Here is a 15,916-nt window from a genome sequence, read left to right as displayed (position 1 = left end):
ATGAATTTAAGACCCGTAAGTCCTTTTGAAAGAATTACTCTTTTTATTGTTGCACTTGTGTGCTATTAATTTATGGTTGGGTAATTTACTCAAACTTATTAATACATTTTTAGCCATTAATTTTGCTCAAGAAATTCAAATTAATTTTAATACTCTTCAAAAAAATATTAAATACTAAACATGTAATTCATCTCAAAGTAAATGAATTCCATTTGGAGCAAACACTTAAAAGTAAAAAATGAAACTATAATTTTCAGTACATGACAATGAGGAATTCTTAAAATAATCTTAAGTGAGAAATATGTAAGGTATAAAACCATCAGAGAAAATATTGGCAAATTTGAATACATAAAATATAAAGTGTTAACTACCACACACCTATTAGAATGGCGAGAATCCAAACACTGGCAATGCCCAAATGTTTGTGAGGAAGTGGAGCAACAGGACCTCACATTCCTTGCTGGTGGGGATGCAGAATGGTACAGCTCCTCTGGAAGACTAACTGGCAGCTTCTTACAAAACTAAACATACTCTTACCATATGAGCCAGCAATCTTGCCCCATAGTGTTTCCCCAAAAGAGCTGAAAATGTATGGACACACAGAATCGTGCATATGGACATGTACAGCAGCTTTATTCATAATTGGCAAAACTTGGAAGCACTCAGTAGGCGAGTAGATAAGTAAACAGTGGTACTTACAGAGAATGGAATATTACTCAGCACTGAAAAGGAATGAGCTACCAAGTCATGAAGAGACATGGAGGAAACTTAAATGCATATTGCAAGTGAAAGAAGCCAATTTCTAAAGGCTACATACTTTATGATTCCAACTATATGACGTGCTGGAAAAGGGGAAACTATAGACACGGTAAAAAGATCTGTGCTATCCAGGGGTCAGAGAGGAGGAAGAGATGGATAGAGAGAGCACAGGGGAATTTTAGGGTAGTGAAACTATTTTGTAAGATACTACATGGTGAATATATATTATTGTGTGTTTGTCAAAGCCCATAGAAAGTACAATACCAAGAATGAGCCGTCACGTTAACTATGGGCTTAGGGTGATAATGACGTGTCAATGTCAGTTCTTTGACAGCAACAAACGAACCCTTGCGGTGCTAGGTACTCATTGCAAGGGAGATTGTACATGTATGTGTACGTGGCTGTCTGGGAGCTCTTGGTACTTTTTGCTCATTTTGCTGTGAACCTAAAAACTGCTCTAAAAAGTAATGTCTGATTTAAAAAATTAATGTCACCTTGAAAGCTGTATCAAAAGAAATGAAAAACTTGGGGAAATGTTTGCAAATGAATGACCAGTCTAATAGATTTCAAAATTGAAGACCACTTACAGGTTAAGAAGAAAAAGAAAATAAGTCAAAGAAAAATGGACAAAAAGTATATGAATGTACTATTTACAACAACAACAAAAAATTTAAAAAATGTAATCTCTTTCACCCTGTCAGTCAAATAGGCAAATGTCAAAAGGTAGTGACACAGGGTGAAGAAACTCTAGCTCATAAATTGTGGGTTGGGACTAAGCATTTTGGGGAGGTACTTTGGCACTTATAAAAACTTAATACACATATCTTTTGATCTAAAGTTTCCTTGTTGAAAAACTTATCCTAGAACTCTCTGCAAACTTGTATACAAAGATATACAAGGGTTCTTCTAAATGTTTTAGCCGCCAAGACTACTAGTAACCACTGCCCAAGTACTGAGGGTATTTATTACTTCTTATAACTGGAAGTTGCAGACTTTAATAGCAGCATGAATATATGAGTAACTAATAGGTTAATTTATCAATTAATTTGCCTCTTAACAAAATTTCTAATAGATTGTTCAACTTCTTAAAACTTTATGTATGATTATAATGAACCATTCTTCTAAATCTGTAATTCTAACTTGTCACTTTGATAAGTGATAAGCATTTAGTAGAGGAATCAATACTTAAGAGATATGAATAATTGGGCAGTTTCCTCCATTTCTCGTAGTAGCTTTGTTTATTTTATATCTGCTTCAGGAAATGGTGAGTTTTAGTTCATTGTTCTAAATATATTTTGACCTTTCTTAGTAGGACCTGTTGGGATTGCCAACAGATTTTTCAAACTGAGGAACAAAAAAAGAGCTTAATTTTCTTATGGATGTTTGTTCTGATTATCACCTGTTCTCTAGTTTTGATTCATCTGTTTATCTGGGGGTGTCACCTGCTGTTTTATGTTGTGGTTGTCACAGTGGGGGGCTCAGGGGTCCAACCTGTCTTAGCCTACAGCTTGCTATGATATTTGAGGTGTGGGAGCTGTAGGTCATGCTTTTTTATATAACTTTCTGAAAAATGTATAGGATAAATGATTAGAAAACAAAATGTATCTGTAATTACGTTAATTAACAACATTCACAACATATGTGTCTTAAAATTTAATTACATGGAATTGGCTGAAGTAGTCTCTAAATAATTCCATTTTTTTCTGTCTGCGTTTGTGGTGCTTCTTATTTTATGTATTTCTGCCCCCTCCCCTTATTTTCTTGATTAGGTTTAACCTGCTTACCTAAAACTGGAAGAAATGGATAATTTTCTAAGAAAATATAATTTACCAAAACTGACTACAGAAAATAGAGCTATCTTAACAATGAACTTTCATAGAAGAAATAGAGAAATGTCCTAGGGTAAACCCTAGAAAATTATTAACTGCAAACAATTTTGCACAGGAATTCCACCAAACTATTAAAAAATGCTTTATTACAGTGCCATTTAAGCTATCATAGAACGTAAAAAAGACATGAAGCTTCTAGATTGTCTTCCTCAGGCAATGTAACATTGCACTTACAGGGTGAATCTGTAGACCAGTACTGTTTGAGATCTTTTTTTTTTTTTTTTTTTTTAGGATTTTGTTTATTTATTTGAGAGAGCGTGAGCAGGGGGAGGGGCAGAGGGAGAAGCAGACTCTCTCCTGAGCAGGGAGTCCAATCCAGGTCTCGTTCCCAAGTCCCTGAGATCATGCCCTCAGCCAAAAGCAGATGCTTAACCCACTGAGCCACCCAGGTACCCCTGGGTGAGATTATTGATGCAGAAATGCTAAATAAGAAATTTTATCTCTCATCTCCAAATCCATGTCCTACTTAATGGTAAAATACTGTAAGTATCTCCTTAAAGTTAAGAGTAAATCAAGAATATCTAGCTGTCATGACTGTTTTGATAAAACACAGGAAAGGTTTTTTTAATTTTGTTTAATCAAAATTATGAAGACTCATAAGACAGATGACCAAATATTTATAACCCATAACATAAAAGGACTAATATCCCAGTACATAAATAACCTATTAGAAATCAGTGAGAGGAGTGATCCCCATCATTATAGAAATGTGAGCACAAGAAGAAACTGTTCACTCAAAGGCAGTACAGTACAAAGAAGAAAACTGCTTGCTCCGTGTCATTTCGAAATACGAATTGTCGTCGTATTTCGTGTCAAGCGAAATACGTGTCAAGCGAAATACGAATCAAAGCTATACTTGTGAAATCATGTTTTCGGTGATCAGTGCTAACACATGAGCTAACACCATTCATCCTTATAACACCGCTTGCTACTGGGACTGTAAACTGGTACAACCCCTCTAGACGACAGTTTGGGCAAAATCTATCAAAATCATGCTTGTATAGCTCTTGGACCTGGCGGTTTCTCTGAGGGAACGATATGATTGAAAGTAGGCAAAATGTGCAAGCTTACTAATTGCAGTCTTGGTTCATAAAGCAGAAGATTGCAAATAGTCTGAGTATCTACCAATATAGGATCATTATACAGCATAATATAAGCTTATGTGGCTAGTAGAGAGAGGGAGAGAGTAATAAGGACACATCAGCATTCCTCAGTCAGTAAGTAGTATAAAAGCAAAGTTCAGAACTGTTACCATTTGTATATAAAGAGCAAGGTGGGGAGTACAGAACAATATATTTGCTTGTGAGGTTCACAGAGTATTTCTGGAAGAGTACCCCAAGAACTGGCAACACTGGGTGCCTTTGGGAAGGAGAACTGGGTGGCTAGAAGCCAGGGCTGTTTATATTCTTCTGTACCTTTTATATACTGAAGCCTTCAAAATTAAATTCCCATATAGCACTTGTGTATTTTGAATTCTTAGGGGGGTAAACTTATCTGTATTATCTATGATCATTAATTACAACCAGATGCATCCTAATTTTATTTATTTATTTATTTATTCATTATTTGGTCAAAAATTCTAGAAATACTTGCATATCTATTATAAGATTGAATCCTTTTGTTTCAGGATCTCCAGCAGAACTATCTCCTACTACTCTTTCCCCCGTTAATCATAGTTTGGGTAAGTTGCAAATACTACCCCCCTGCCCCCAACACTGTTTTACACTATGTCAGTAAATTGTATGTCTTCTCTGATAATTATTTTTCATGTATATGAGAAATGGATCCCAACGAATAATGAAATGATTATTTCAATTCATGCTTTTTAAAAATGATAATTTGCCTTAATACGACTAAAACTGTTTTCTACTGGCACATATGAGCATAAAAACCTAATAAGTCTATTGATGGAAATTATATTCTTTATGGAAAGTTTAATGACCTATTATGGCTAGATTTAAATGGGTATGTTTATTTTCGGATATATTTTGTGATAGCAGTTATTAATATGAGGTGTATATCCATATATATGTATGTAAGTATGTATACGCATGAACCTATGTCTACAGGGTACGGAGGGTATGTGTGCATGCGTTGTGTAGTTAAATCTTGGCCTTCAGTTTACCTCGGTATTTCCCAATGTCTCTTCAGTTTCTACACATTAGGAATTCAGTCTACAAAATTTTTCTTTTTTTTTTTTATGATATTCCTTGTGTCTTCTTTTAAAGATTTTATTTATTTGAGAGAGAGCGCATACACAAGCGCCGGGAGGGGCAGAGGGAGTAGCAGACTTCCCTCTGAGAAGGCAGATGCTTAACCGACTGAGCCACCCAGGCGCCCCTCCTTATGTCTTTTAATTAAAATTATAGAAGTTAAATCCATGGGTTCCTAGTTTTCCCATAAAATATGTAAATTCTTTTGAGTCCATATTCTGTTTTTACTTGCATGCTTTTTGTGTTTTATTACTTTCTGTTTCTTGTGTATGCGTGGGTTTTCTCTTTTTGTAACTAGGGTAACTCGTGGAGGATCTCCTGTTAAAATAGACAATGTCAGAAATATGTCGTATTTTGTATCCTGTTATTATGATAGATTTTTTCTTCTTGTGGCTTTTGACTCCATCCTTGCTCCAGCTTTATTCCACTTTATCCTACCCCAAAATTAGTTTTATTATACAAGTTGATTTACTTTGCCTGCGATGATTTTATATTCAAACATGAACTTGAATAAAACTACCGGTAGAACATGACCCACCATAAAGTCCGAGAAAGATGTTTGAAGATTAGATGGCTTCAGGAGATGGGGGAAATTTGAGACACTGAAAATCTGGTATGATCTAATGGAAACTGGAATTTGTGGTGTAGATGTTAAGTCAGCTTCCTGAGCGGTAGCCAGTGGAAGCCGGCCTAGGGCATGTGCAGATAGCTGCTGATACTCGATCTCTTCTTAGCTTGAACTGTTCACACAACATTTCTTGCTTTTATGGGTTTGGTTTTTTTCCCCAGATTTGCAGCCAGTTACTTACTCAGAACCTGCATTTTGGTGTTCAATAGCCTATTATGAATTAAACCAGAGGGTTGGCGAGACCTTCCACGCATCACAGCCCTCACTCACTGTCGACGGTTTCACAGATCCATCCAATTCAGAGAGGTTCTGCCTAGGGTTGCTCTCCAACGTCAACCGAAACGCGACTGTAGAAATGACAAGAAGACATATAGGTACGTGTTTTTCCCTTGTGTGAGGATCCGCTGCCATGAACTCATAGTGGGGCCACCGCGTGGCTTATCGTGTCCGGAGCTCGTGTGCAGCCGCTTGCCTTGTCTGGACGTGTCCGACCCGCATGCCCTTGACTTCGGCTTCTCCTCTGTTGGGCACCCTTGATACTGGGCAGTCCATCAGTAAATCGGCATTAAAATTACGTTGCAGAGTCTCTGCTAGTCCTAAGGTTGTCATGTTCAGATTTCAGAATTTTAATTTTAACAAATCATGACTTTTTTCAGTTTGTTGATGTCTCCGAGGATTCCCCCTTTCAGGAATTCATATATTAAGTAATTAAATCTGCTCACCCTTAACCCGAAGGAAGAGATTTTCAACAAAAACTGTTCTTTAATACCTAGTTCAAAATATAATTCAGAGGATCTCAAAATGTAGTAGTCCCGATATCCTTTTAGCACGTTTATGAGGTCAAAACTCTTTTCATAATGCTACTAAGATCCTGTTTTCCTTTTTTACTCTCGTTCACTCGTGAATGTACAGTGAAGTATTCCAGAAACTACAAGGCATATGATTTTGCAGGTGACTGCATGTAGGATCTGACGAGAATCCAACTTTCTTCCGGAAGCCAGTCAGTAGAGAAAGTTACAAAAACGTGAAGCATTGCTATTCTCACTAATTTTGGGGGGGTGGGGAAATTGTTATTTTTCATAACGATGTTATTTATGTGAATACGTAATGGCTTTATTATTTAGATTTCTAAATGAACTAGTACACTTTTTTGAATCTCCGTTTTAATATCGAACGTCGTAAGTTTCCATAGGTGGCAGTCCACATTAATAGTGACTCTATGGGGTGTCCAGTATTTTTTTGGCAGTGAGGTAAGGAAAAAAAAAGTTGGAGTGCCACGAATATAACTGAACATAGTTCTCATTGCCTTAAAGGAACTTCTTTTAACAATGGTTTGCTTCTGTTTCTGATGAATTAACCATCACTTCTTGTGAGAAACGCTGGTCACTGAACAGGCGTGATTCTGCGCTGTGCTGTGACTTGGCTCTGTGTGGAATTTCTGAGGTCTTGCTTGGTGTGTAAATTTTGTATAATTGTAGATGTCTTGGGGATAACGAGGGCTTCCGAATACCCGACCCTTAACTAAAGCAGTTCTGTTTCTGCCTGTGTTTTAATTAGGGTTCTGCATACAGATAACAGAAGGTTTTCTCTACTATATATACTTCTCTCCACAGTCTTAGATTGCTCTAATTCTTGGATTGTCTTTTTACTTTGGATTTCTAACTTATCAGGTGGTTTTGATCAGAGACTGTAGCCTGGGAAATCTCTCCTTTTGGGATTTAATCTTTTCCTGATGGTCAGGTACACCTTTGGTGGTTTTACCACATTCTGAGAGCAGGGTGTCAGTTCTGTGTTTATGTCTTAAAGCTGGCCTGTAGGTGGTTTTGTTAGTTTTCTTGTGTCACAGAACACGTTACCACACACCTAACCAGCCTGAAACTATACACATTTGTGAGGTCACAGTTGCTGCAGGTCAGGAGTCCAGGCAAGGGTTAGGAGTATCCACCGAGTCTCAGAATGGGAGACCGTGGTGTTGACTGGGCCGTGTTCTCGTCTGGAGCTTGAGGTCCCTTTCTGAGCTCACATGATTGTTGCAGAGTCCACATTCCTGAAGTTGTATCCGCGAGGTCCTCTTTTCCTACAGATGGTCCCCTCGGAGTTGCTTTCAGCAGCTAGAGGCCACCAGCATTCCTTCCCCGTGGACCCTCTGTCTTCACAATGAGGCACAGAGAATCTCTGCTATTGAACCCTCTCTCACATTTTGAACCCACTATCACCAGGGACAACCCAGTCCTTTCTAAGGGATATCACCTGATTAAGTCAGGCCCACCAAAAGAGAATCTCCTTTCCTTGAGGTCAGCTGATTGGAGATCTTAATTACATTTGAAAAACTCCTTAACAGCAGCACCTGAATTCATGTCTGACTGAATAATAGAGATACATACACACTGGGGGTGAGAACCTTCGGTACTGTCTGGATTGCTGCCTTTCACAGTTGGCTTGTTAAAATCTCCCAGCATATTTTTTCCTTCCCTAATTCTGCTTATCTGTCTAGGGATTTGGTTGTCAGCTTCATATGTAATTTTAAAAAGGGCAAATGACTCTAATGTCTTGATTTTTTTTTTCTTTTTTCTTAACTTTAGTGTGGTTGTTAAGGAAAGACTATTTATTATAGTGAAGGCTTATTTATCCAAAGCGTTGGTTCCTTTAAACTTACCTCAATTTCTTTTACTTATTTTAGTATATGTGCTGCCGAAGCGAGCACTCTTTTACTTATTTTAAAATAATATGTAATTTGTATGAAATTCTTTATTATATTAGCCATGTACTTTTCTACATTGCCTCAATACTTTTGATAAGCATTGTCTTATTTTTTGAAGTCAGTAAGATAATGTTAAAAAAAATACTTGGAAAAATACAGAGTGGTATGTTTCAAAGTTAGGCTTCAGAAAAGCATCGCTGTGGAAGGGATTATCAAAATAGCTTCCATCATTTTAATACTCGTCCAAGAAGAGACTCCTCCAAAGTTATGCTGAAAACAGGAAATGTTATAAAACTAATCCCATATGTATTTTGTTTTAGGAAGAGGAGTGCGCTTATATTACATCGGTGGAGAAGTTTTTGCCGAGTGCCTAAGTGATAGTGCAATCTTTGTGCAGAGCCCCAACTGTAATCAGAGATACGGCTGGCACCCTGCAACCGTGTGTAAGATCCCACCAGGTATGGCTGTGCCAGTGTCAGTCAGCTTGTCCCATCAACTTGCTGAGCTGCCACAGTTACTGTTAATTTTAGGACTCGGGGGAGAATTTGCATGCTCGTTTTTTAAGATCTGTAGCCCTTTTGAAATTATTGTCTTACAATGATACTCGTTTTACACGGTTTTTACTTTTTTCAATCATAGGCTGTAATCTGAAGATCTTCAACAACCAGGAATTTGCTGCTCTTCTGGCTCAGTCCGTTAATCAGGGTTTTGAAGCCGTGTATCAGCTAACTAGAATGTGCACCATAAGAATGAGTTTTGTGAAAGGGTGGGGAGCGGAATACCGGTATGAAATACATATTCAGCTCTTAAATTTCCACAATGTAATTCTTCTTTCTTCCGTTCTTTGCATCTCCTGGAGTTCCCATGTATCGATTTTCCTTAAGGTTATGCAGTCAGCAGAGCACATGCCAAGTAACAAAAGGGCTTTGGAGGTCTGGGCCTTCACAAGTTCTCCAAATGCCCGTGCTGGCATTACAGAAGACAGATTGAAAACCTGGTTGGATGCTGGCAAAAGTGTGATGCAGGGTGGCAGATGCCATTAAAGGAGTGTATTTGAAGGCGTCTGTCTATTCATGCAAGGAGAAACATTTTCACTGGGGCTCTGGGAAGGCTTCTGGTAGAGGGGTCACCCGCTTTAGGTTCTGAAAGAGGCATGACATTTGAGGTAGGCAGGAGAGGTTGGGAAACTACTGTCTTGACCCTAGCATGCAGTTCGGTTTGACTGGAGTACAGAAGGTCAAGAGGAGTATGGCTGGACGGCTGAGTTGAGACCAGCTGAATGTAAGATTAAGAGTTAGCTAGAAGGGCATACTTGTTCCGTGTCAGGCCGGCCCTGGGAGGTGTTTTCCGTGTGGTATGTTAAATGGTTCAGACTAATACTTATTTGGAAGTAGCTTAGAAAAGATTTGATAATTTGCCCAAGGACACTTTGTGAGTGGTAGAGTTGGGACTTGAAGAAAGCTCTCCTTGACTCTTAACACCCTCTCCAAGGATAGTAGTAACAATTACATAATTGAGTTATACAGAAGCTAATGTCATCAGGGGATAAGATAGACTAGGTTCTTGCCAAACTAAACAATGCATGGGATTCCACATCAGAAAGGGAAGAATTCCTTAGCATCTTTAAGGTTAGAACTATAAGTAAAATACTTAGTCCTTCTCCGGCTCATACTGCTACTCTCTGAGTGCCTGCCTCTGAAGATACTAATACAGCATAGCAGTAGTATTTCTCTTTCTCTGGCAGTTTGGGCCCTTCGAAATAAATTTCATCTCATTTGGACTTGATTCTCTATCTTCAACAAATTTTGGGAGTTGTATGCCTCTTGAGACGGTGAAACTTGAGGTCTTCTGGTTGAGTACTTCTATAAAAGTATATATTGTTTTACATATTTATATCCTAGAATGAAGACTTGTCATTATTTTGTCCCAGTTATATTAGTAGAATAATTCATTTAATCATTTCCCTTTTGAGATGTAATGCCTTTAAAGGCTTTTTGCCTTGGACTTGAGTTGATACTAAAAATTAGATTCAAATGGTACCATCTGATAACCAGGCATTTAGGTCACACTTTTTTTTTCTTCACGAGATGAGAATATTACAGGATGTGGTAGTAGAAATTTCGTGCAACTAAACATGAACTGCAGAGGGTGGGGAGAATTCCATGTCTGTCTGTGGCTCTCCTACTAAGGACAGTTGTAATTGGCAGAGAGAGGTGCTGCCCTTTGTGCACTGTGGACTCTGCCATTCTTAAACCCAGAGAGAACTTAAAACCTGTAATTATGAGAAGCAGTAACTACAGTATGTTTTTATTGGTATAGAGTTAGAGACACATCTACTTCAGTTAATAAACTAGTTGCCTTTGACACTTACAGATCTGAATAACGTCAGGTACTTCTGTATCTGTGAACTCTAGTGGGTTGCCAGGAACCTTTTGTCCTTAATGACGCTGGAGCTGAGGAGGTAGAGCCAATGGCTAGATTTCTAAAACTATTTTTATTTTTCATTTTCTGTAAGACCAGCGTGTTTGCCAGTATAACGATCAGAAAGCGTAGTAAATAGGAAATACAGATGTGCAAAGAATTTGTATGTAAGTGAGAAAAATATCTGAGTTAAATGAATTGGTATTGGAGTAAATAGGGAATAAATAATGTCTTGGGTGCATTTCTGTGGCCACATAAGAAGAGTGACAGCCTTCTGAAACCTACTTCCCCGTTCAGTGGCCTGGATCAAGAATTATCCCGGAAGGTTCAGCTAATTAGTAATAAATGATCTGATTGAAAACAAACTAAGAAGTATGCAGAATTCAGCAAATGGGAGAATCAGAATTAAAAGAAATCTTGGCAAAAGCCCGCAGAAGGCCTGATGTGAGGGAGAGCTAGAAGGCAGGGGGAACTTTCTCTGAGGAACAACAGGAAGAACAGAGGGGAAGATGGAGAAAGGGCAATCTTGCCTCTGCCTCCTGGATAATGTGAGTTAACTTGTGAAGTGTGCCAATGCAGTTTTAAGCTGCATAAACCAAAGTATGCTATTAAATCAAAATAAGATAGTGAGTTTGTGTGGGTCAGATTTGAGACTGTGGTATTATGTTCTCTGTGTCATGTTTTAGGAACAATCGCATATCAGCATGTCTCTGTGTATGTCTCAGACCCTGAGGCACAGATTCAAATGCAAGGAGTTTATTCAGGAAATGGGGCAAGCACTGGTAAGGAAGGAGGAAGTAGGGAAGTGAGGTAGGGGAGGGAAGGCAGCCAAAACCATTATTAAGCCATATGCCGAATCGGGTGGGTCATTAGAGCTATTCCCATAGGAAAATGTGGGAAACAGTAACGAACATAGAGAATTCTCCCGCCCAGAAGGAAAGGAAACTGGCATTTAAATGGCAGTTTCCATGTCATTGGTTGAGGGCTGCTCCCGGGGAGGTGAATTTCCTAACACTTGTAGTCTGCTGCACACGTGGCCGGAGCAGAGGCGTTCTCAGGCACAGAAAGTCAAATACACGCCGTTGGAAGTTGGCTAGAGAACACTGGAAACTTCGAAGAGTATAGTGGGGCACTGACACCATCTGCTATAGGAAACCACATCCTCTGAAATACAGTTTTAAATTTTATTGAGCATGTGTCACTTGGAGATGAAGAGTTGATAATGGCCTTTGTCGTGTTTGAAGGGCTGTCACACTGAAGAACCAAGCAGACTCACCAATTTATTGTATATAATAAATAAGACAGAACTCAGATCAGTACATGCAAGTGATAGGATGTCATTGAACAATTTGTAGTTCCCACAGTCCCATTATGTCAAAATACCAGAGGTGTTTCTTATTAAAAGCCTGCCTGATGTTTCTCACAGGGATGTTGCTCATTGGCTTAGTCAGGGAAAGCTGAACTCCGTTCAGAGTTCTCAACATTCTGTGAGAAGCTTTGGTCAGAATCCTGTTTTGTTTTGGTATACTTGAAATTTCAACCCTGTTCCATTTATTTAGACTTTACTTGGTATTTGAGTATTGTCTGCTCTGTGGTTGATTAATAAGTTAGGATGACTGTGTCTTTGGTTTGCTTGGGACGGTCCTGGTTTGCGCCTCTTGTCCTGGCCTGATTATTACTAGTGACACTCTTCACTCTTAAAGGTGTCTCAGTTTGGATGGTAAATAGGTCACCCTCCTAATTTTAATTTGAGGAGAAAAGAATGTTTTTGTTAATCTCTTTAGAAGCAAAAAAGTATATATATATATCTCATTAGAAGTATTTTGTTAGACTTTTAGGATTAAATAGTTTTCAAAGTACTAGCTATCCTGACTTAATACTTGCTCAAAAGAATGTAGGTTTTCGTATATACGACCTTTTAATTTATCTATATTCTTAATGCATGTCGCTCAACACCGCCATGTTGTTCTTTTAATTTCGTAATTCTTTTCTTGTATTCTTTTGAATAGAAGGCAGACGGTAACGAGCACTCCTTGCTGGATTGAGCTTCATCTGAATGGACCTCTACAGTGGTTGGACAAAGTATTAACTCAGATGGGATCCCCTTCAGTGCGTTGCTCGAGCATGTCATAAGGCTTCGTCACCACTCAAGCCCCATCAAAAGACTCAATGTACCAACTCTTCTGTCATAGTATTTGTGTGTGGTCCCCATGGACTGGTCACTGTCCAAAAATTCAAGAGAGAAAACAGCACTTGAGGTCTCACCCATTAAAGCACCTTGTGGAATCGGTTTCCTATATTCGAATATTAGATGGGAAAATTAGTGTCTAGAAATACCCTCCCATATAGGAGAAAGAGAAGATTTTAAAGACTTAACTGATGTCTCGTTGGGCATAAAACCGAGTGTCCCACAGGTTTGTTAATACCAGTAGTAGCTCTGTGTACAGGTAATGTGTCATGATCCAGCATCACAGTACTGTGCTGTTCATATACACGTTTAGTTTGCTTAAATTAGGTGTGTGTGTGCTGCTTCTTGAATTAGGCAAGCCTTTATAAAGTTACAGTACCTAATCTGTTATTCCCACTTCTCCGTTATTTTTGTGTGTCTTTTTTAATATATAATATATATCAAGATTTTCAGATTATCATTTAGAAGCAGATTTCCCTTGTAGAAAAACTAATTTTTCTGCCTTTTACCAAAAATAAACCCTTGGGGGAAGAAAAGTGGATTAACTTTTGAAATCCTTGACCTTAATGTGTTCAGTGGGTCATTAAACATTCATTTTGTGTTATTTACTGCTAAATCTCACTATACGGAAACTGCAGAAAATCTTTCCAGACCTCTCTTCCATTCCCACTTTTGCCCTGATACTAAAACCATGTAGCATGACATCCATCACTAGTAATGGTGGCTCCAGTACTGCCAGCACCAGTTAGTTCTGGGGCACAGTACGAGTTCATACGGCTAAGTCCCTTTGTCTTAAAACAGATTTCCATGGATAGTAATAGACTCGTGTAACCAAGCAGTCTGTTGATTTATCCTGACACCTCATCAGAACAAATGGCAGTAGAATCATTTTCAGGGATATGCTACAATTACTTCAGTATATTTATCCTTTTTTTAAAGCCAGTCTATAGATATAAACACTCTTTTTTAAAAGCTCTTTTAAAATATTTCAATAGCAGACCTAGTGCTCTCTGAGTTTCTTTTGAGTTCGTTACCAGGTTGTATTATGAAATGGACCTTTTGTAAATGTAATTGCTTCTGCAAAATACCTACAAAAGTGATGCTGAGGTATGATCAGCAGATAAGGGCCATCTGTTTTTTAAAGTATGTTGTATTAAATTTATAAAAATCTGTTATTTTACATAATTATGAATTCAGAATTTTAAACATTGGGGAGAAGCAGTTTAGCGAGTTTTTTAGCTTATAATTACCTACAGTCTGGGCTCTTCTGAACTAATCCTAAATGTGTGGTTGGTATTACAACCAAGGACATTTTAGGCTGTGTGGCGAGAGGAGATTCCAGAAGCTGCACTACGTTGGTAGTCCATCTGTTCAGTGGCAAATAATCCTTAGATGGAATGTTGACTCTGCAGTTTAAACAGTTCTTGTTTGCATCTCTTTACAAGAGGGAAATTGCCACTCCTGACCCCCTGCTAGTAAATTTTCAGATTTTGGAGATAGACACTTTTGGTACATGTTCTTTGAAACCATATTCAGCTGTCTCTACTGGTATCATTTTCAATACTCTCAGCATTTGATTGTTTTCTACTGGGTATTCCCCCATTTTCCTATATTTGTGTGTACATGTATGTGTTCATGCAGACTTGGTATAGTAATTTTTTATTCTTTCAGCAAGTAGTTCCTCTTCACCTGTTATGTGTGCCGGGAACTTTCTTTGCTTTGGGTAAAGGTGAACAAATCAGATCCAGTCCTGGCCATGGCTGAGACGTCAGTTACTCTAACCCTTAATTAGCTCATTTGTCTACGAAGGAGGTAAACAGGGGACTGTGGTAGAGCATAGCAGGGAAGGCTTTTCTAAGGAAGTGGTGCTTGAGCTGACATTTGACATGAGAAGGGAGCAGGCCATGGGGAGAGCCCAGGAGACTGGCATTCCTGGCAAGGAGAAGCATCAAATGCCAAGGTTCATTGTGAAGGCAGCTCATCATTAGGTATTAATGCTTGCCCAGAAGTCTCTTCACAGATCCAAACTTGGGGACCAGAAGGGTTCTTTAATTTACAATAGTTTATATAGTGGCCTTACTTGATAGACGGCTTCCCTTGTCCCAGGTATGACCACTGTCAGGCCGGCTGGAGAGAGCCAGTGCAGCCTCTGACCTTTGGAAGGTTTTAGCTTCCTTGAGAGCTTGTGGTGATGTCAGGGAACAGTTCTGGGGGCAGAGAACAGGTTTGAAAGAGGCAAAAGGGCCTGGCGATGAGTCTTGGATGGAGGTGTTCCGTGAAGCCGTTCCAGTGACAGCATTCCAACTGTGATTCTATCTCCAGCTGTGTTGGGGCTCTTCCTTAGAATATTCAACTGGGACTCGGCTCTTTGGCGATGCCTGTTACACTGAGCGCCCAACACCCATCGAGCCGTTGACTCCACTCGTGTTCAGTAATCTTACATGCCTTTTTAGAAGATGCTATTTCTTGAATTCTGTTTTGTCTACTGTGGCTTAAATCTTGTTGAATTTCCCCCCCCCCCCTTTATTGGGGTTGTTTTCATTCTTCTGAATGATAAGTTCTCAATGTTGAATTTTGTCCCTGTTTAAATGAGCAACATTATTTAGAACTGCCCCTCCACAGGGCTGATAACTTTCTTGGTCTCACGTGAGAACTGAGTGAACGCGTTTTCCATCACATTCCTAAGATGGATGGTGATTTACAGTCAAGTCCAGCCAGAGCCACCGTAGGGAATTGGAGGCTGGTGACATCCCCATTGACTTTGGTTTAACCAGTGGCAGCTTTGTTTCCATCCTGTAATGGAGTTCTATATAGATTTCTTTTTAAAAAAGAGTTTTACAGCTTTAAAAAAAAAAAAAAAAAAAAACTTTGAAAAGTTTGTGTAAGCACTGTTTAGGATTAAAACACATGAGTGGACTTCGGCCCACCTTTGGAAACAAGTCTGCTTGTGTTCTTTTCTCCTACTTCAGGGAACCTTCCTAATGAGGTTCAAACTACACCAGTTACACTAATTATACATTATGTCAGCCATTCATTCAGTCAACATTTATTGATGTCTGCCCTTTACCCAGCCACGGTGCTAGATGCTGAGTAATAAAAAGAGGCTAGGATTTAGTC

General features: G+C 38.9%; 1 protein-coding gene across 3 annotated transcripts in view; it reads left to right on the top strand.

The window, feature by feature from the left end:
- The window catches only part of LOC111142395 (SMAD family member 2), a 78,811-nt gene extending 63,168 nt beyond the window's left edge, over window positions 1-15,643 (top strand). For all 3 annotated transcript variants that reach the window (XM_022495454.1, XM_022495452.1, XM_022495455.1), the window contains 5 exons: window positions 4,276-4,329; window positions 5,651-5,863; window positions 8,511-8,648; window positions 8,830-8,974; window positions 12,621-15,643. In XM_022495454.1, the coding sequence (XP_022351162.1) occupies window positions 4,276-4,329; window positions 5,651-5,863; window positions 8,511-8,648; window positions 8,830-8,974; window positions 12,621-12,744 (674 nt within the window). In that variant the 3' untranslated portion in view covers window positions 12,745-15,643. The remainder of the gene's footprint in view (window positions 1-4,275; window positions 4,330-5,650; window positions 5,864-8,510; window positions 8,649-8,829; window positions 8,975-12,620) is intronic.
- Window positions 15,644-15,916: the final 273 nt, after the last annotated feature.

Source organism: Enhydra lutris, unplaced genomic scaffold (assembly GCF_002288905.1).
Source record: "Enhydra lutris kenyoni isolate GAN:26980312 unplaced genomic scaffold, ASM228890v2 scaffoldscaffold8, whole genome shotgun sequence".
Taxonomy (NCBI): domain Eukaryota; kingdom Metazoa; phylum Chordata; class Mammalia; order Carnivora; family Mustelidae; genus Enhydra; species Enhydra lutris.
The sequence above is the reverse complement of the archived record's forward strand: the minus strand, read 5'-3'. Positions and strand labels throughout refer to the sequence as shown.